Below are 20,312 nucleotides of genomic sequence, written 5' to 3'. Positions count from 1 at the left end.
AATATATATTTTGCTTATAGGGACTTACCACGCAATTTTACTGAGCTTATTATGACACAGAAACTTTAAAAGCAAATATGTTTACATATAAATGTTAATTGCTAAATGTTACAAAAGACTTTAAAAACTTAATTTTAGTCAATTCTGCTTGTTTTTATGCCTTTAGAAATCCTCCCTTTTACATCAAATGAAAAGATTCCGAATGGAAAAAAAAATTTTTTGGAAAGGAATTCAAGAATCAGTTCCACAGTATGATGATTATATTAAATCTAGAAAATATAATTTACATGTTTCATTTTTAAGTAGAATGTACACTTTATTAAGCCATTTTTTAAGCATAATTATTTCCTATTTCTTCAGACTGGCAAGCAAAGTACCTCCTATGTGCAAATAACAGATATGATGAAAAGTAGATCAAATAATTTTATAAAGGGGGGATATTATTAGCTTATGTGCTAAGGTCGTGCAGGGCAAATCAAGATTTTTAACAGCTATAAGGGGCACCTGGGTGGCTCAGTTGGTTAGGCGTCCAACTTCAGTCATGATCTCACAGCTCATGGGTGTGAGCCCTATGTTCCAGCTCTGTGGAGCCTGTTTCGGATTCTGTGTCTCCTTCTCTCTCTACCCCGCCCCCACTTGTGCTCTCTCTCAAAAATGAATAAACGTTAAAAAAAAATTTTTTTGGGGGCGCCTGGGTGGCGCAGTCGGTTAAGCGTCCGACTTCAGCCAGGTCACGATCTCGCGGTCCGTGAGTTCGAGCCCGGCGTCGGGCTCTGGGCTGATGGCTCAGAGCCTGGAGCCTGTTTCCGATTCTGTGTCTCCCTCTCTCTCTGCCCCTCCCCCATTCATGCTCTGTCTCTCTCTGTCCCAAAAATAAATAAACTTTGAAAAAAAAATTAAAAAAAAAAAAATTTTTTTTAAGTTTTATATATATATATGTGTGTGTATATATATATATATACACACACACACACACACAATACATACATAAGTCAATACTTACAAGTATATAATGTCTGAGTACATAATTGATTTTGCCTGCATTGTTTTTTGATATAAGTTGGCGGTGGAAATTATAAAATTCCTCATAACCAATCTCAGAGTAGAAAATGACCACTGGGCTTTCAGGATTAGATGATGGGTATCTGTGATCTCCTTTGAACAATAAAGGTTTGGGCCTGAAAATAAATATTAGAAGCTTAATTTTTTTTCCGGTTTTTATTTTAATTCCAGTTAGCTAACATACAGAGTTACATTAGTTTGAGGTGTACAGTATAGTAATTCAACAATTCCATAATCACTCAGGGCTCATCACAAGTGCACCCCCAATCCCCATCACCTATTTCACCCATCCTCTTAAACTTAAAAAAAGTTCTTAAAAATTAAAAATGGTACAAGATGTAGCTACAGCAGCAATAATTTAAATAAAGATTATAAGCATCTTAATATAAAGAGTATTGGGGTGCCTGGGCGGCTCAGTCAGTTAAGCGTCCAACTTCGGCTCAGGTCATGATCTCACAGTTCATGAGTTTGAGCCCTGCATCAGGCTCTGGGCTGACAGCTCAGAGCCTGAAGCCTGATTCTGTATCTCCCTCTCTCTCTGCCCCTCTCCCACCTGCACTCTCTCTCTCAAAAATAAATAAACATTAAAAAAAAATTTAAAAACAGAGTATCAAAACAGTTTTCAGTCAGTAAGAACACTGTCAAATATGAGTCTTATTCATGACTAAAAATAATAAAAGCACATCATACTAACCATAAAATACAGACTTTGATTAGTAATTGTTACCAATTCCTAGAGAAGGATGAAAGGCAGAAAAAGGATACATATCCACATCCCATAGTACTAAGGCTTTATTACGCTATTCTACTATATAAATAGATTATCCTTCTATCTGAAAACATAAGCACAAATAACGTGAAAAGGCAGGATGATTTTAAGCATATAACTGGCCAACCACAGCATCTCCCTCCTCTATCATTTTTGCTACTATGATCTTCCTACTAAATGATTTAATATTTGTTTCCCTCATAAATTTTTAAACTTGCCCCTCAAAATAAATTCCCTAATATCAGCATCAAGATATCAATAGATCTGGGGCGCCTGGGTGGCGCAGTCGGTTAAGCGTCCGACTTCAGCCAGGTCACGATCTCACGGTCCGTGGGTTCGAGCCCCGTGTCGGGCTCTGGGCTGATGGCCCGGAGCCTGGAGCCTGTTTCCGATTCTGTGTCTCCCTCTCTCTCTGCCCCTCCCCCGTTCATGCTCTGTCTCGCTCTGTCCCAAAAATAAATAAAAAACGTTGAAAAAAAAAAAAATTAAAAAAAAAAAAAGATATCAATAGATCTTATTGCACAGACTTTATGACTTGCCATTCCTTTTACAATAAACTATTTCTTAATAAACTGTTCCACAGAAGGTAAAGAGACAGAAGTAAGGATATTCACTATAGCCTTATCACAATAACAAACAAAAAAATAGAAAACAACTTTTAAAACTATCAGTAAAAAACTATGAGACATTCTTACATAAGCTATTTTTCATGCATTAAAAATAATGAGGTACACATACATGTACCAATGGGAAGAAGCCTCTTGTAAAAATAAACCTACCTACCTGTATAAATCTATAACCACAGAAAAAAGCCTAAAACATGATGACAAACCATTAAAAATAGTTACCACCTCTCAGAAGAGGAGACACCATCATTCTTTTCTTTATAAATGTCTGCATTATTGTTTTAACAAGTTAGAGTTTTTTAAATCAATTAATTTTGTTTACCCCAAGGGAGCACCACTTTACCATGCAAGCCATTCTCCAATGTCCATTCCTCGGCCTGGACATAGCTGGAACACGTACCCCATTTTCTGGTTGTCATTCTAAGTAAAATGCTCTCCCGCCATTTAACGGGCAGAGAACAAGTGCTGGGAAGAGTACCTCACTAAAGAGCTACCCTACCTGAAATGCCCTTAGGCCTCTCGTAGAGCAGAGCAACACCACAGAGAGGTCAGTTATCCAATTTAAAACGGCATTACAGAGAAGGTGCAATGGGGTTACTGCCATAGCCAGACAGCAAGAGACACCTGTTATATCTGTCCACCAAAGGAAACCTACCTTTAAGCAAAAAGCCAGCCCATTAAATTACCAACTTAATATTCAAATTAAGCTTGCTATTATCTTTTAAATAGTCTCCTTCGTCTGAAACTAGTAATACTCTGAGAGATCATTATCATTAATATCATTACTTCAGGCACTGGTTTAATACACAGGGTATTCTTTACTACACTAATGACAAAGCCTATGTAATCTCACAGAGAGTCATCACTAAATAATAACAGGAACATAAAGTACTCTTATTATCTCTATTTCAAAGTGAGGTAGGAAAGAAAGGTTAAGTAATTTGCCTAAGTTTACAAAACTATTTTAAGTGATAGAGCTGGGATTCAAATCTAGTCGGTCTGATTCCAGAATCCACACTCTAAACCACAGTATCTACAGACCACAAAACCTGTAAGAAATTTGAAGGGTGGGCTTGATATGGAAGAAAGCACAATGAAATACAGTATGTGTGAAGAAACACACAATTTACCTTTCAGACGCTGTGAGGAGAAGAGTCTCAAGGGTGTCAAAATCACAAGTCTTCTTTCCATGCACAGAGAAAAAAGAATTACATCCTTCTGGTGGAGGCTCATCAGCTGCTATCTGCCATTTAAGACACAAGACACTCTCGTCATGATTTCTAACCACAGACGAGTAAGGACATGAATACTCTAAACAGGTAATTAGATGATAATAAAATAACACCAACAAAAAGGAAAATCAACATCTACTGAACTCCTACAATGTGACAGGAAGAGTTTTTCATGTCACTGTTTCTCACATATTATTTCATCTAGCTCCTCCCAATATCACCGCATGAGGTTGGTATTCATACCAGCCCCAAAACAGAACTTTAAAATTCTACCTCAGAACAGAACAAAAGATATCCAGGGAATACGGTATGTACCTTAAAGAAAACCAAGCTTACAAATATCAATTTTAAGCATCAAGGTGTAACTACACAATCCCTATTAAGTATATTAAGTCCATATCCATACATTAAGTACAATATGCAGATTAACTTGAAGGCTCTCTCTGAAATAGATAGAATGACATAGACTCTAAAAAAAAAAAAAAAAAAAAAAGGAAACAACTGGACCAAAAAAAAGAGTATAGATGGAAGGTAAAATTATCTACGAAGCACACTAAGCTAGATATTCCAGGGAAAGGCTGAAGGAAATAGGAGTTTATGTTCAGAGTGAAATGCATGAACACTAATGCACAATGAGACAAGTCAATCTGCAGCTTTAATGAGAGACGCTGAGAAGACTAAGTATAAAGAGATGGGAAAAGAAAGGATATAATGACAAGCACTGGTGTGTGCACTGATGTAATTTATGTAATACGTTAATATTGTCCTTTTCTATAGACATAAGAAAAATAATTCAGAGATGGAAAAATGGTAAACTTGCTATGAAAAATTGATATTAAAACTTTTCATTACATTCTTCATTTTTTGGCCAATTACTATAAAAACTTACAAATACAAAAAAATAAGAAAGAACAGCACTTGAGCTGCTCTCAACTCTCTAAACTCATAAGCCTGGAGTCCTGCTAAGACAGGACCCCACTGTAAGGAGAAACTGCTCAGGGTGCCATAAAATTTGAATAGCACAGAGATACAGAGACAACTAAAGAGAAAATCCAATGAAAGTGCAGGAGAGGAACAAAGGAAATCTCAAAAACCAAACAACCATGTTTTTTTAAAGCCACCGTATTTTTTTCACACTACATAAAATCAACAGAAGAGGGAGCCATCAGGTCATGATCTCACGGTCCGCGAGATGGAGCCCTGCGCTGGGTTCTGTGCTGACAGCTCAGAGACTGAAGCCTGTTTCAGATTCTGTGTCTCCTCTCTTCCCCACCCCCCCCCACACCCCACACACACACACACACTCTGTCTCTCTCTCTCAAAAGTGAACATTAAAAAAAAAAAAGAAGAAGAGGGAGCCATGCCAGCCTTTAAAAGTTAAGAAAACCATGGGTGCCTGGGTAGGTCAGTTGGTTATAAGCATCCTACTCTTGAGCTCAGCTCAGGTCTTGATCTCTGGGTCATGAGTTCAAGCCCTGCCTCTGGATCCAGCTGCCAATTTGCAGGGAACAGAGGACAGAGAAAAAGTTGAACTGTATCATGAGTATGTGATCAATAATACAGACTGTGAAAAAATTTATAGGGCAAACAGTGTATGTTATTCAAAGAAAAGAAAGCGCTAGAACTAGAACCTGTAAATTTAGGGCCACACCCCCAAAAAATTATCAAAATTTTCAAAACTCAGCAAGACTGAATTCTATCGTGTGGAGATGACTCTTGGGCAGTAAAACGATAAAGAAACACAGCAAATCATTCCAACAAAGGTTAAGAAAGTAGTTCTTTTTGGCTGGTGAGAGGCAGCTGTCATGAGAACAGAGCACAAAGGCTGCCAGTGGCCCTGGCAAAGTTCTACTTCATGACCTGGGCGAAAGTTACAAGTGTTCATTACACCATGTATTTCTTGTGAATGATTTTCTGTGCCTGTTTTACTTTATAATAAAATAGTGATCTTAAAATTAACATTTCTTTCACATCAAATATATGATGGGTATGCTCATCTTTGATTCTCTTACTTTTTTTTTTTAAGGAGTCTGTTCAACTCAAAATCCAACAAGATCCACACATTGCATTAACCTGACGTATATTTTAAGTCTCTCTTGAAGCTCTTCCTTACCTCTTTCCTTATATTTGTTGAAGAAATCAAATTATTTTTACTACGAAGTTTTCTACATTCCAGATTTTCCTGTTACCCCTCTGACATTGCTTCATATTTCTCATCCCCTGTATTTCCTATGAACAGCTTTTACATTCTACAGGCTGTGATCAGATTCACGGTCAAATGGTTTAGCAAAACTATTACCCCTATGCCGCGTTGTATAAATGAAGTCTCATAGTTTTGTTTTTGTGTGGATATTTTTTCTCAAATGAAAGTAAACGCAAATTATATAATTAAAAAATTTGAGATCTGAAGATTTAGTATCAGTTTTGCTTTCTATTTATAAACATCATAAATCCTCATAAATTTCAGGCAGAAAAGTTACAGCTCTGTAACACAATGCGAGGATAACTGCAATACAATCATCATGTTATACAACCCCTAAAAAATACCATTATCTTGTAAGCACTGACTGAACTTACCTGCTGGAAGGCTTGAATTGTAGCCGAGTAGGAATGAAGGGATAGACAAAATTTCAACAAATTCTGCTGCAGAGGTGACAGAAACTGAAATGCAGTTTCCAATATTGCGTGATAATAGGAATAATCAGTACCTGCCAAGAAAGAACATTAACCAAAATAATTATCTACAGGTAGACATATCCAAATAAGATAGTTCATACAGTATAAAGCTATGTGTTACAAAGGTATATGATAGCAAAATCTTACCACTATCCTTCCTGAACTGTTGTCAAATGCTTAGAATTCCCTGGAGTACACAAATTAATTGGACTCTTCCTCTTTTTTTTTTAAAGTTTTATTCATTTAAGTGATCTCTACACCCAACATCGGGCCTGAACTCATGACCCTGAGATCAAATGTCAGATGCTCTACCAACTGAGCCAGCCAGGCACCCCTCTCTTCTTCTCTTTGTTCACACTATTCCCTCTACCTGGATTGCAACTGCCCCACTTACCTGGATAACTAACTCCTACCTACCTCCACAGGAAGAATTCAGCTAGGACATCACCTACTTTGCAAAGTCACTCCCAAACCCTACCCCATGCCTCACTGGACCAAGTACATCTCTTCTTTAGTCCCGTATTTCTCTGCTAATATCACACAAAAGAGATTCAGACTTGACTTTTAAAATTTGTATTATTTTTCAAAAAAATCCAACAGTTGAGACTCAATTCAGTTAAATACTAATAGCAGTCACATTGTTTTCATACATTTCCTTTTCAGCAAGGCCTGTCAAGGTTTTAGCTACCTGTGTATTGGCATCTTTGACTAGTAATGTTTATACTCTATTGAATTACAAAATGTGAATGCACATTATAAACTGTAAATAAGCAACACAGTTTACACTGTCATTAATTTGACACCCTGACACTTGTAGGCATATGGTGTAGGTGGCTGGCAGGCAGAACAGGCAACATTTTGGATGGTATTAGTTAATGATAACGAACCTAATAGATAATAGATCAGTTGTATAATTAGATCAGTTATATAATTAGTTCATTAACAAAAGAAAAAGTAACCAAATCTGATGGTGATTAAGTTAATACTAAATGATTTTTGAGTGAATTTGACTTCTACACAATATTTCTATAGCACTTCTAATAAAACAACACAAAAGAAAAACAAGAGGGGAAAAGAAATCATAGGTAGGACTTCCAGCCAAAGTTATAAACTTTGCTTCAAGGGGCACCTGGGTGGCTCAGTCGGTTAAGCGTCCAACTTCAGCTCAGGTCATGATCTCACGGTTTGTGAGTTCGAGCCCCGCATTAGGCTCTGTGCTGACAGCTCAGAACCTGGAGCCTACTTCAGATTCTGTGTCTCCTTCTCTCTCTGCCCCTCCCCCGCTCATGCTCTGTCTCTCTCAAAAAAAAAAATTAAAAAATATTTTTCAAATAAAAAATAATAAACTTTGCTTCAAAAGTATTACTTTGCGTTGGCTCTGCTGGCTACCATCACAACTCTAGTCATTAAAGATAAAAATGTTTTCCATTAATTGCAAAGCCATACATACTGTGAAAGAGACCATTTTTTTTCCTAATATTTTCACAGATACCAAAGTCAAAGAAGCATCTGCTTCAATTTTACCGTGATGATCAGATGATCCAATATTTTGGCTGGCTTCTACAAAATTCCAAAATTTCTCTTGACTGTCTTCCGCTAAAAACTCACTGGGAGAAAAGGGGGGAAATATCAGAAATGAAACAACTTAATAAAATCTTCTAATATAGGTTACATTTCTAAGAGAGTAAAAATAGGTTTTTAAGTGTCCAAATGTCAACAGTTTGGCTTTTACTTTATATTATACACAAGCATGTGCAATATATATTCTAACGATAACTCTTACTGGCTTAACCATTAATAACTAATTAGCTTAGTAGCTTATTCACTTATTCATATTAATAGCTTAATATGCATCCCTTAAGAAACCTAAAATCACAATGTTGTAACAGGGAAGTCCCAATATAAATAAAGCCTATGAAACCCCATTTGTGAAAAAGCTGTCCGCAGTGGAAGTAGAATTAACAACTGATAACTGTGGTACCAGTTCTGCTCACTTATTTTCTGAAAGACCTTACAAAGAACAAAAAATGTTTTGCCTAAGGTCCTTTCCCAAGGAAAACACGAACCCTAGAAAATTTTCTAGGAGACTAAAGGCAGCATGTTGTAATCTTTTAACATCCCTAAATACAAATTTCAAGATCACCAAATTTCAGTTTAAAGTTAGCACTGATCTAAAAAAAAAACGGGTCTTAGAACTTAATGCCACCTTAATTTTTCTTGACTTTACTCTACAGACCTAAAATAAAGGCCATTCTAAATTTCCCTTCATTCAAGAGTCTAAAATCCCTAAAAGAAAATGTGTTTACTAACTGAATGATACATGTAAATTGGTTATCTTCTCCTCCGAGACATAATACTAACATAGTGGTGATCTCTCACTGTCTTAAAGCAAACTACACATCTGATCTCAGCTTACCTAGCCAAAGGAAGGCTTTCCCATTACTTGTCAACACTGGGGTGTACAACTCTCACTCTACTCCACAGCTAGACACAGAAATATGGGAAAAATAAGAAACATTTCCTGGTAATACACAGCCTCTCTGAAACTAGGTTTCTGAAAATACCCAGTATCATAATGTATTAAATTATTTAGTACCTCCTTGAATGTGGCATTTTTCTAGGCTCTCTAGTAACTGACATAGGCATCATAACAACCTTATAATAACTTATGGCCTAAGAAAACATATACAAAGACAGATTATGATATGCAAATAAACCCTGAATTCATAAATTAAAGCTGCATTCACAAGATATGCTTGAGGTAGTGGGGGAGGGATAATACACTCAAATGTTGTAGTAGTGAGAACAAGGATTCACTGAAACTAAGACCTTCCTGCAAAGGCCATCTGCAAATAAATATATGTTCTTCATATAATTACAGGAAAACTTCTTGAAGTATACTCTTCATCATCCACTGCATAAATAAGTCTTACAACATCTAAGTTTCAAACAATCTTTTGTAATTTTTTTAACATTTATTTATTTTTTTGAGAGACAGAGAAACACAGAGCATGAGCAGGGAAGGGGCAGAGAGGGAGACACAGAATCCAAAGTAGGCTCTAGGCTCTGAGCTGTCAGCACAGAGCCCAATGCAGAGCTTGAACCCATGAACCAAAGTCAAAGTTGGATGCTTAACCAACTGAGCCACCCAGGCGCCTCTCAAACAATCTTAAAAAAATTAATTACTAGATACACTGACCTAATCCAAGAAAGCTAAGACAATAACAAGATTATTATTAAAAGGAATGCTACTACCATTTTGTTTTTTGCTTTTCATTTTAAATTGGTTTTTAGCTTCTTATACCTTTTCCATTGAGTAAAACATCTATAGTTTTTCAGATGAAATTATATGATGTCTAGGATTTGTTGCAAAATATTCCAGCAGGGGAAGGGAGGAAGGTAGTGTGGTGATGGTTACTGGACTTGAGCTGGTAATTGCTAAAACGGGTGACAGGTAGAAGCAGAGCACATTAAATGTACCACTCTACTTAAAAATGTTCTGAAAGATCACAATAAAAAGTTTTTAATCTATGGCAAAACAAAACAAAACAAACAAAAAAAAATATATATACAACCTGAATGCCCATAAATCTGGTAGTAAACTTGTTTTCCAGATTTCCAAAGTTATTGTTGGCGATCAGAATTGGTCTTCCTTCCATACAAAACTAGAAAGGGAAGGGAAATAGGGGCGCCTGGGTGGCTCAGTTGGTTAAGCATCCGACTTTGGCTCAGGTCATGATCTCGCAGTTTGTGAGTTCAAGTCCCACGTCGGGCTCTGTGCTGACAGCTCAGAGACTGAAGCCTGCTTCAGATTCTGTGTCTCCCCCTCTCTCTGTCCCTCCCATGCTCATGCTCTGTCTCTCTCAATAATAATAAACATTAAAAAAAAATTTTTTTTAAAGAAACAAAAGGAAAGGGAAGGGAAATAAATATTTAAGAAGGGCTTACTATGGGGGCGCCCAGGTAGTTCAGTCGGTTAAACGTCCAACTTCAGTTCAGGTCATGATCTCACGGTTCGTGGTTTTGAGCCCCACATCAGGCTTTCTGCTATCAGTGCAGAGCCCACTTTAGATACTCTGTCTCCCCTCCCCAGCCCCTCCCCAGCTTGTGCTTGCTCTCTCTCAAAAATAAATACACATTAAAAAAGATGTAAAAAGGGGCGCCTGGGTGGCTCAGACGGTTGAGCGTCCAACTTCAGCTCAGGTCATGATCTCGCAGTTTGTGAGTTCGAGCCCCATGTCGGGCTCTGTGCTGACAGCTCAGAGCCTGGAGCCTGCTTCAGATTCTGTGTGTATATGTCTCGATCTCTCTCCCTCTGTCCCTCCTCCACTCACACTCTGTCTCTCTCTCCTTTGGAAATAAATAAACATTTAAAAAAAAATTTTTTTAAAAAAAGGATGTAAAAAAAAAAAAAAAGGAGGGCTTACTATGTGACAGGCACTGTGCTTGACACATTCACCCATGTCCTTAAATCCTCACAGCCATCCTGACTTACAACCATCTTTAGAATAAAGAAACTGAAATTCAGACAGGTTATTGATTTGCTTAAGGGCACAGAATTAGCAAATGAAAAATCTGGAGTGTAAACTCAAATCTATTTGAGTTATATCTCTACCATGGTACATTCTTGGGCCATTCCACTATCTAGTACTCAATAAATGATTATAAGTTTCAATTTTAATAATAGTACTTTATTTATACAATATTTCTGTTAGTAACTACGGCTGTTCAAAACATATTCAGTGTTTTACTTCAATTAAACATATATCAATTCATGAACAACCAGAAAGCTACATGTGCTTCATTAGGATCAAGCCAGTCTAAAAATATACACGGGAATATTTTTAGTCCCTAAGCACTAGATGCAAGGAAGGCAAAATATCTGTGGTAGTTGCATGCCTCGATGTGTAGAGAAATACTCTGTCCCTTCACCCTCACCCAGATGGACAGGGCTGTGATTGCCATCAATATCTGCCATGGACCTGGGAGGGAAGACTGGTGGCCTCAGCTAGCTCTGGAGGTAACTATCAAGGATTTCAAATACGTGCAACTTATTTCTGAGTTGCCTAGAAGTCCCATTACCTTGGTAAACTGTCTGCAAATAGCCACACAAGAGGACTAAATAGTCAACCAAAATGGCAAATGGCCAGGAAATTATGAAAAGGGGCAATGTTTGTGAAAGGAAAGTTGGTGAAGGAAGCATTATACATTACTCACTTCACAGAGATCAAAGAAACAGGACAAAATTGATTAATTAAGGCTGACAGTTTTAACACAGTTTTTCAAAAGTCCCATAAGTATACACCATAAGAATCTTCCGAGACAAGGCACAAAAACCGAAAAATTAGTGTGGAGAGTAACTGAGTGTAACTCAGTAAAGAATGTCAAGCAGAATATTATAAGACATCAGTGGTTACAGTTAATTGCACAAGATTATTTAGAAAATGATAGTAAATCTCAAACACTTAGATTTATACCAGACAAATCATCTAAAATAAGATTGGCAGGGGTGGGGGGGGGGGGCATATTTCAGTTGTCAGAGTCCTGGCTCAGGCAGTTTAGATCTCAACAACCTTCAGTCACTTCACTTTTACAGCTGCCCTCTATCTAATAAAGTTCTGACACTGGAGGAGCTCAATCCACTTATCAAATTAGTCACTATAACACTGCTAAGAAATGAATGCAGCAGGAATGAGGGGGGGGCGCATTTTATTGCTGAGAAAAGGGAGGCACAGAGAAGTGACAATCCATGAGGCTCCTCTGCAAGTCAAAACCGGCTCATACTCATCCCACTTTCCCACAGGTCCTCTTATCAATACCAAATGAAGCTGTTTCCTTAGGAGATGCAACTATTCATCAACACAATCATCTAAACAAAATCTCCTCATTACATTTTTCTAGGATTAAGGGGGAAATGTCAGAAAACCTAATTCTAAATTGAAGGGTACAAAGAAAGGCCAAAGTTAACTGAAGTAATGCAACAGTTCCAATTTCTCGCACTATCAAATTGTGAGATTTACCAACTGCTTGACCTTCAATCTACCTAAATTCATGCTTTAGAACAATTCTCTACCTCTACAAGTCCTAGCTATATAGTATTTCAGATACAATAAAAAGAAGCTTGAGGGAAGCTTTGTTTATAGAGGTATAAACAAAAATCTGACTAAGAGAGGTGTCTGGTTTTTATGTTATAAACACTAACTTGAAGGTACATTCGGAATACAAAATCTCCCAAGAAATCATTGACTATATTGTATTTCACCAACTTTAAGACACTGTTGATGTTAAGGCACATCGTTGTTTTCAATGAAACTCTACAAAGGAAAATGCTACCAATTTTAATTTGTAAGGTAACATCTTGATTTCATCAAAAGGCATCCTAATTTTGGAGATGTTAAAATGTAGAACATGTACATCTTAGATAAAACCCAGCTATGTCCTCAGCTTCCCCTCTGTACTCTTGTTATCCCAAGGTCTTCTTCCAGCTTCTTAGAAGGAGCATTCCCTCCTTCTCCCATCTCACCAAGCTGTCTTCTTTCTCTTTCATTAAACACCTCTTAAAACCTTCTTCAAATAAATAGAAAAATTCCTTTAAGTACGACACCCTCTTCCTTTATTACCACATGTATACCTTTCTTGCAAGATAATTTAACCAATTCAATACATTTGTCCAAAGAAGTCCCTAAGTATCTCTATGAATCATGATTACCCTATGGTACTGACAGCTTCTGTGTTATAACAGCCTCTGACTAGTACACAGCACAGTGCACACTGAAAGAGGTGCTGACTAAATCCATGTGATGATGACAATCTCGCTGCCTAAAAGGTTCCTGAATATTCACTAGCAGATCCTACATTTTTACTCAAACACATGAAAGAAAAAAAAGATGTCTTCTTACCTGACTTCTAACAACAATGGAGTGGAAAACCATTTTGTTGTAAGAGAGGTTGTAATGGCTTTTGAATCTGCCTTTACTGAAGAAAACAGCCATAGTCCAGTGAACACAATCAGAAGTTCCATTTTATAGCAAACTCCTAAAAAAAGGAAAATTTTAAAAAAAGGTTTTGCCACAGGAAATGTTTAAACCTGAATCTTAATACTTAGAGACACAAAATAACATGAGAATTACAGAAATGGAAATGTTTCTGAAATATAACAGCACCTAATATCTCCATAGTTCAACAGATATTTGCTGAGCGACTGATGTAGAACTAAAGCCGTGAAGTTCATGGAATGCTTTCCTATAAAGACTGCACAGCATTTCCTGGGTTGCCTCTACAGAGGTATAAAAGTCAGTTGGTGGCACAGCAGTTTACACATAATTCTACTTTATGAAGCATGAGAGTAAACAAAGCTTAAACGAAAACGTAAATGATGGGTATTAAATGGTGCCCACCCCCCAAAAGTTATGAAGTCCTAATCCCAGCACCTTGAAATGTGAACTTATTTGGAAATAGGATCTTAGCAGAGGTAACCTGGTTAAAATTGGGTCATTAGGGTGAACCTTAACCCAATATGACTGGTGTTAAAAAAAAAAAAAAAAAGGAAAATGTGGACACAGAGACAGGCACACAGCGGGAAGACCATGTGAAGGGACACTGGGAGAGTGCCAGTGAGGACAGGCACTTGTCAGAACTACACTGCAAACCACGCTGCAAACCACGCTGCAAACCACAGAACACCTAGGGCCAGCAGATGCTGGAAGAGGGAAAGAAAGACCCTCCCCTACAGATTTCGGACAGAACATGAGCTGTGACACCATGATTTAGAATGTCTAGCCTCCACAACTGGAAGGCAAGGAACTGCTATTGCCGTAAGCCACACAGTTTGATGCACTGTCACAGCAATCCTAGGAAGCTAACACTTCAATGTAAATGCATAGAACAGTCCCGGAATGAAGGAAAGTTAAACAGGTCCCTATCTACAAAATAAGGAAGCTGGGGTCACTGGTAAATTGGCATGGCTATACAATGCAGGCCTTCCAACCTCCCAGCAGCAATGTCCTTAAGCATGCTGATGTGTCTAGATCATTTCAGAAAAAGGCCTCGAGCTGCAGGGCTTCTATGGTCTGATTTTTCATCTCAGAAGTCTGCTCACAGAACCCTACGCAGGTTTCCCGTGGGCTATATAAGTCAGCATCCAAGTTCTACCCATTTGAATGGGAACCCAAAGGGGCCATGAATCTGTGGGAAACACTATGCCAAAGCTGTGCTTGCGCATGCTAATGTCTGGTAAGGCTCACCTCACTCACCCCAATTCCTCGAGATATTGGCTATAAAAGCTATCGTCTGGGTGACCAGTCACTACCTTCTTTTTACAAAAAGCATTAACATCTGTGCCAACATCCTGCTTCACATATAACACACAATATCTCTAAAGAACAAATGGGCAAAAGCAAAATAAAAGATACCAAATAGAAAAGCTGCTTTTTAAGAGTCTTTAGTTCAGGCACTGCCACCTTAATTGATTTAATCAACTGACTAATATAAACAAATATTAACATCCCATTTATAAATAAGCACTAAAAAAAAAAAAAAAAACCCACAAAATCTGCAAAGACTAGAGCTAACCAAATTAGACCCCCAACACTGAAACCTGCTAGCAGTGATTTTGGGGAGGGGACTTTCAGAATGTAGCAAAAGTTACTGACATTTCCTGCAGAGGAGCAAGCAAGGATGCAAACTTTTAGATACAATTTCAGACCACTCAAAAACTCTTAGACACCCTCCCCTACTGGTCCACAGACTGCACCCTCAGAATCCTGCTCTGCATGACGGAAAAACATGGTTGGGAAAAAGAGAGAACCGTTTAGAGTTAGGGACTTACTTCAATTACTGACTTTGCTACTTACTAGCAGTTTAACCATAAGCAAGTCCCCTAGTAACATCTCTGGCCCTTCTCCCAGACTCTGAAATAGGAATATCAGTATCTACCGCACTTGGACACTGTGAGAATGAAAAAGCGACATGAAAATCACTTCATGAAGTGCCAAGTACTATAGCAGAATTAACTGTTCTAGTAAAACATGTTCTTATAAGGAAAAGAAACCACCTTCTAAACTATAGAATAAGAACACACCATCGTTACTGCATGGTCTCAAAAAATTGGAAATATATATTCTGTGATTAGGGGGAAAAAATCATCTCCAAAAGTCACAAAACGTCTAAACTGGAGACAGAATATATGAACTACGTTCAAGCAGTACTATGCTACAGCTATGTTTACAATTTTTCCTGAAGGGGCCTACATGTGCTGTCCCAAAAGAGGTGACCATGGACAGGAAATTGAAACACTGTCAGTAACCCCAGGCAGGCTTCATGCATAGAGTGGTGAGGGAACTGGAAGTGACAAAAGGTCCCTGAGGAAACATTAGCCATTACCGACCAATTGCTCTGGGCCAAGCACTGTGTCAGGTGCTTTGCACACACCATGACTTCTAGTCCTTCCACACAACTTATCCAGGAGACTGCAGCTCCTGGAGGGTGGTTGCCATGTCTATTTTGTTCACCACAGCAAATAGCACAGCACCTGGCAAACAGCAGATATTCCACAACTATGCTGCATAATGGGTGAAACACTATAATTTCACCTTTAAAAATAAGAAAATGGAAGCTTGGAGAAGCCGAGTAACTTGCCCAACTAATAAATAGCAATGCTTGGAACCCACATCTGCCTGTTTTTAAGTTCTACAATACCATGCTATCTCCCCCGGTTCCCAAGCTTTGGAAGGGTAAGAATTCATACTGTGCAGAACCAAACTAAGCAAAAAGCTTTCTTGTGAGAACCAAGGCAAGTCCAAGGACTTTCTAGGGACAGAGACCTTGGGATACAGGTGGCTGAGAAAGGCACAGTTTCAAACCAAAACCAAGCATGCCAGCCTGAAGCTGGGACCCAAGAGAAGTGACCAACCAGCCTGACAGATCTGTATTCAGGCTGGCTTTGGGGATGGAATGTGAGCTCCTCAAGAGCAGGGAATTTGGGGGGCACCTGGGTGGTTCAGCCCGTTGGGTGACCAACTCTTGATTTCCGCTCAGGTCATGATCTCGCGATTCGGGAGTTTGAGTCTTGCATCGGGCTCTGGGATCACAGTGAGGAGCCTGCTTGAGATTCTCTCTCTCTCTCTCTCTCTCTCTCTCTCTCTCTCTCTTCCTATGTTCCTCCTCCCCTGCTTGTGCACTCGCACTCTCTCAAAATAAATTTAAAAAAAAAAAGCAGGGAATTTTGTTTGTCAGGGTCAAATGCCTAGCATAATGCCTGGAACACAGGAGGTGCTCAGAATGAAATAAACAAAGTCTTCATTAAAGGATGAATTAAAGCAAATAGAAAGAAAGGAGTTTGATACCAAGAGGAAAGATGCTTAGGACTTAAAGATTAAAATGAAAATTCTACGCACCAAGACTCGCCCAGCGTTCCCCTTGAATTGTTCGAAAAACAGAGACAGTTCTTGGGGCAAGGTATAGCACCGCTGGAGGTGACAGAGGAAAGTGGCCACTAAAGAAGAGCTTTCCTACCCAGACCCCGCAGCCTAGATGCAACAGGTAAAACCACAAGAAAAGACTGTTTAGAGAAGCAGAAGTAAGAGCTTCACAGAAGCGGCCTTTTGTTTGAGAATGCCTTCGTTTTATGAGAATCTTACACTCCGATCCTAGTGGTCCTTAAATGTTGCTTATAAATATGAACAGTCTAAGAAATAATCATTGTCAGGGGCGCCTGGGTGGCGCAGTCGGTTAAGCGTCCGACTTCAGCCAGGTCACGATCTCGCGGTCCGGGAGTTCGAGCCCCGCGTCAGGCTCTGGGCTGATGGCTCGGAGCCTGGAGCCTGTTTCCGATTCTGTGTCTCCCTCTCTCTCTGCCCCTCCCCCGTTCATGCTCTGTCTCTCTCTGTCCCAAAAATAAATAAACGTTGAAAAAAAAAAAAAAATTTAAAAAAAAAAAAAAAAGAAATAATCATTGTCAGAATCCCAAGGTCATAATGTTTGTGGCAAAATGGGTAAATTAAAAACATTCTTTAATAAGTCCTACGCACAAATGTTATATCTGTAAGATCTAGTCCATGGCCCAGCTTCCTTAGTTCAATGACTATCTCTTGCTCACTGACCTACAGTAAAATTTTGGAAATATTAATAAAAATTGAAGTTTGGCAAACACTTTTCACTTTTTTTTTTACGTTTATTTATTTTTGAGAGAGACAGAGCACAAGTCGGGGAGGGGCAGAGAGAGAAGGAAACACAGAATCGGAAGCAGGCTCCAGGCTCTGAGCTGTCAGCACAGAGCCCGACCGGGACGCGAACTAACTCACTGCGAGATCATGACCTGAGCCGAAGTTGGACGCTTAACCGACTGAGCCACCCAGGCGCCCCAAACACTTTTCACTTTTTGGAAAAAAGAGGCATAAAATTATAAATCACCAACTTTTTCTTTTTCCATTTCTAAACTGAAGATAATAGCTGACAATCTCTTAAAAAACCAACTTGCACCTTGCAAGTTTATAGATAGCCATCTGAGCATCAACATACAAGATTAACAGTGAGAAAAATACTAGGAACGACCCCTCAAGAAATAATTTAACTTCTCAAATAATTAAAGTTAATATGTATTTATAGCTATTAGCAAAACCATTTGCTAATTTTTGATAAAAGTAGTTACTATACATCTGATATGAAAATGATCACAGGTAACTGCAGAAAACAACCTAAAAGAATTTTCTACATAGTTCAATTTCTTCCCCTCAAGGTAAGCGTGCATTGTACAACTGCCACACAACTATACAAAGCAATGTTTATTTCCTTTAATAAAAATGAGTGCCAACTAAGTTTGTCTAAAGCAGGTCAAGTGGAAAGGCTACCATCATCCCTTATTTTGTGGCCTTAAATAACTATTTTAAATGTCTTCAAACATCATACTAAAACTGGCTGGCAAGTGCTTGATGAATGTTTCCAATATAGTATCTCACAGTAAGACATAAGACCCCCAGACTTCAAATGAACATAATATGCTAGTTCTCATATCTGACAAGAAATGCAAAACAATCTAGAGGTTTTGGCCAACGGAGAACAGTTCACATCCATAACTTATTGGCGATGTACGCAGATCTTCTGACAGGTCCCACACGAAAAGTGAAACCGAATTATCCAATTACCGGCCAACAGATCCTCGTACTTAAATGAAAATGGCAACCAGTATGCATCACCCTGATTCATTTTAGGGAAAAAACAGAAATCTACAAAAAGATCAAGTTGTTCTCCAATCAGAGTCCTGCAAACTGCTGGTTCTCAACCTACTTAGGGTCAGATGTGGTCCAAACTCAAGTTAGGGCACTTCCCCCACCTCCTTCTGCACTTGGGCACACGGATCTCAAAGCTCTTCAGTAAAGGCTCAAAAAGGGCTACAAGAGAGTCCGCAGCCACTCTCGCAGAAACTATACTTTGCCCGTAAGACCAGTGAGGGCAACTCGGAGGAGTCACAAATAGAGGGAGGACTAGTACACAGAAGGAGAAACTGAGTCAGGGAAGAAGCGGAAGCTCAAGGTGACCAGGGCACGAGGTCGCCTCACGTCCCAGACCCTGTCCCCGTCCACGAGACCTCCCCACGCCACGCCAGGGGTACCTGTCACCGGTCGCGCAGCCGCGGCACACGCGCCGCTCGCGTCCCCCTTCCTGCCCATGCTGGGGCCACGCTTCGTCCGCGACGATGTCAGCGACAACGCCGGGGCGGGGCGGTGACGGCGGCGGCAGCGGCTGCGCCAGTGAGCGGCCGACACGCGCCTTTCCCGCGGCTCCCCTCACAAGCCGGTCTCGCAAAGCAATAACCCAGCTGCCTACTGCCTTTTTACTTCCGCTTCCTACTGGCGAGAGCCGGAGGACTTCCGGCTACCGAGTCGCGGCTGGGGCAGCCTAGAGCGTCGTGTGGTCGCCATCTTGTATCCGAGGAGTCCCCGCCTCCCTCCTTTCTCTGGCTATGTAGTGTGCTGGGAAGAGAGCACTTTTACGGTCTGGGGAGTGGGACTAGGAGCCGACAGCTGAGACCCAAAGCTGTACCAGCTGGTGAAGCCGAATAGGGGTTTCAGCCTTTTTTCCGACCTGGACTTTGGGGAGCTTTAGAAGCTACTTCCTTAAACCCTTATATTAAAAGCACTGCTGCACAACTAAAGCACAAAATTTCTTAATGTTTCTGGGCATCTTAGACTATCGTAACCCCTAAATTTTGATAACTACCGTTCCTGGGAGCGTGGGAAAAGGAAAACTTTTTAAGTTTTATGAGACGATTTAGCTTAGATTATACTGGCAGTGGCAATTTGCTTACCTTTTTTTTTTTTTTTTTTTGGAAAAAAAAAATTTTTGCCCAATATAAATCGCTGTGCAAAAATTTCTGTAGGGAGGCCTGGGTACCTCAGTCGGTTAAGCCTCGGTCGTGGGCTCGGGTCTTGACCTCAGGGTGCTGAGCTTCAGCCCCACTTCCGGCTCTGTGCTGACAGCTTGGGGTCTGAAACCTGCTTGGACTTCTGTGCCTCCCTGTCTCTCTGCCCCTCCCTGCCAGCACTCTGTCTGTCTGTCTCTCTCTCTCAAAAATGAATAAACATTTAAAAAATTATTTTTTAATAAAATATTTAAAAATCAAATCTATCTAGAAGGGGGAAATCATAAATGTTAAAGATTAACGAAAAATAATAACCTACTCCTCGCTTCACCTCTACAATTCTCCCCCAAATCCCTAGCAGATCACTGATCTTTTCACCATCTGCTATGGACTGCATATTTGTGTCCTCCTCAAATTTATACAGTAAAACCTGACTGTCAGTGTGATAGCATTTAGAGGTGAGACTTTGGGGAGGTGATTAGGTCATGAGAGTGGGGCCCTCCTGAATGGGGTTAGTGCCCTTACAGAAAGAGACCCAGAGAGCTCCCTTGCCCTTCCATCTTTTTTTTTTTTAACCTTACTTCTTTTTG

The 20,312-nt window shown here is 39.5% G+C and overlaps 1 protein-coding gene across 2 annotated transcripts in view; it reads right to left on the bottom strand.

Annotated features, from left to right (window-relative positions):
- Positions 1 to 19,145, bottom strand: part of UGGT1 (UDP-glucose glycoprotein glucosyltransferase 1) — a 112,888-nt gene extending 93,743 nt beyond the window's left edge. The window contains exons 1-6 of one of the 2 annotated variants that reach the window (XM_047082889.1): positions 18,973 to 19,145; positions 13,265 to 13,400; positions 7,890 to 7,972; positions 6,267 to 6,397; positions 3,588 to 3,700; positions 1,004 to 1,178 (exon numbers count right to left, since the gene is read on the bottom strand). In XM_047082889.1, coding sequence (XP_046938845.1) covers positions 1,004 to 1,178; positions 3,588 to 3,700; positions 6,267 to 6,397; positions 7,890 to 7,972; positions 13,265 to 13,400; positions 18,973 to 19,030 — 696 coding nt within the window. In that variant the 5' untranslated portion in view covers positions 19,031 to 19,145. The remainder of the gene's footprint in view (positions 1 to 1,003; positions 1,179 to 3,587; positions 3,701 to 6,266; positions 6,398 to 7,889; positions 7,973 to 13,264; positions 13,401 to 18,972) is intronic. The other variant, XM_047082890.1, reaches the window with a different exon arrangement.
- Positions 19,146 to 20,312: the final 1,167 nt, after the last annotated feature.

The sequence above is a fragment of the Lynx rufus genome, unplaced genomic scaffold (genome assembly GCF_022079265.1).
Source record: "Lynx rufus isolate CCGP_SWC_20201006 ecotype Redwood Valley unplaced genomic scaffold, mLynRuf1.p SCAF_2, whole genome shotgun sequence".
Classification (NCBI taxonomy): domain Eukaryota; kingdom Metazoa; phylum Chordata; class Mammalia; order Carnivora; family Felidae; genus Lynx; species Lynx rufus.
Note: the sequence above shows the minus strand (reverse complement) of the source record. Positions and strands in the feature narration are given on the sequence as shown.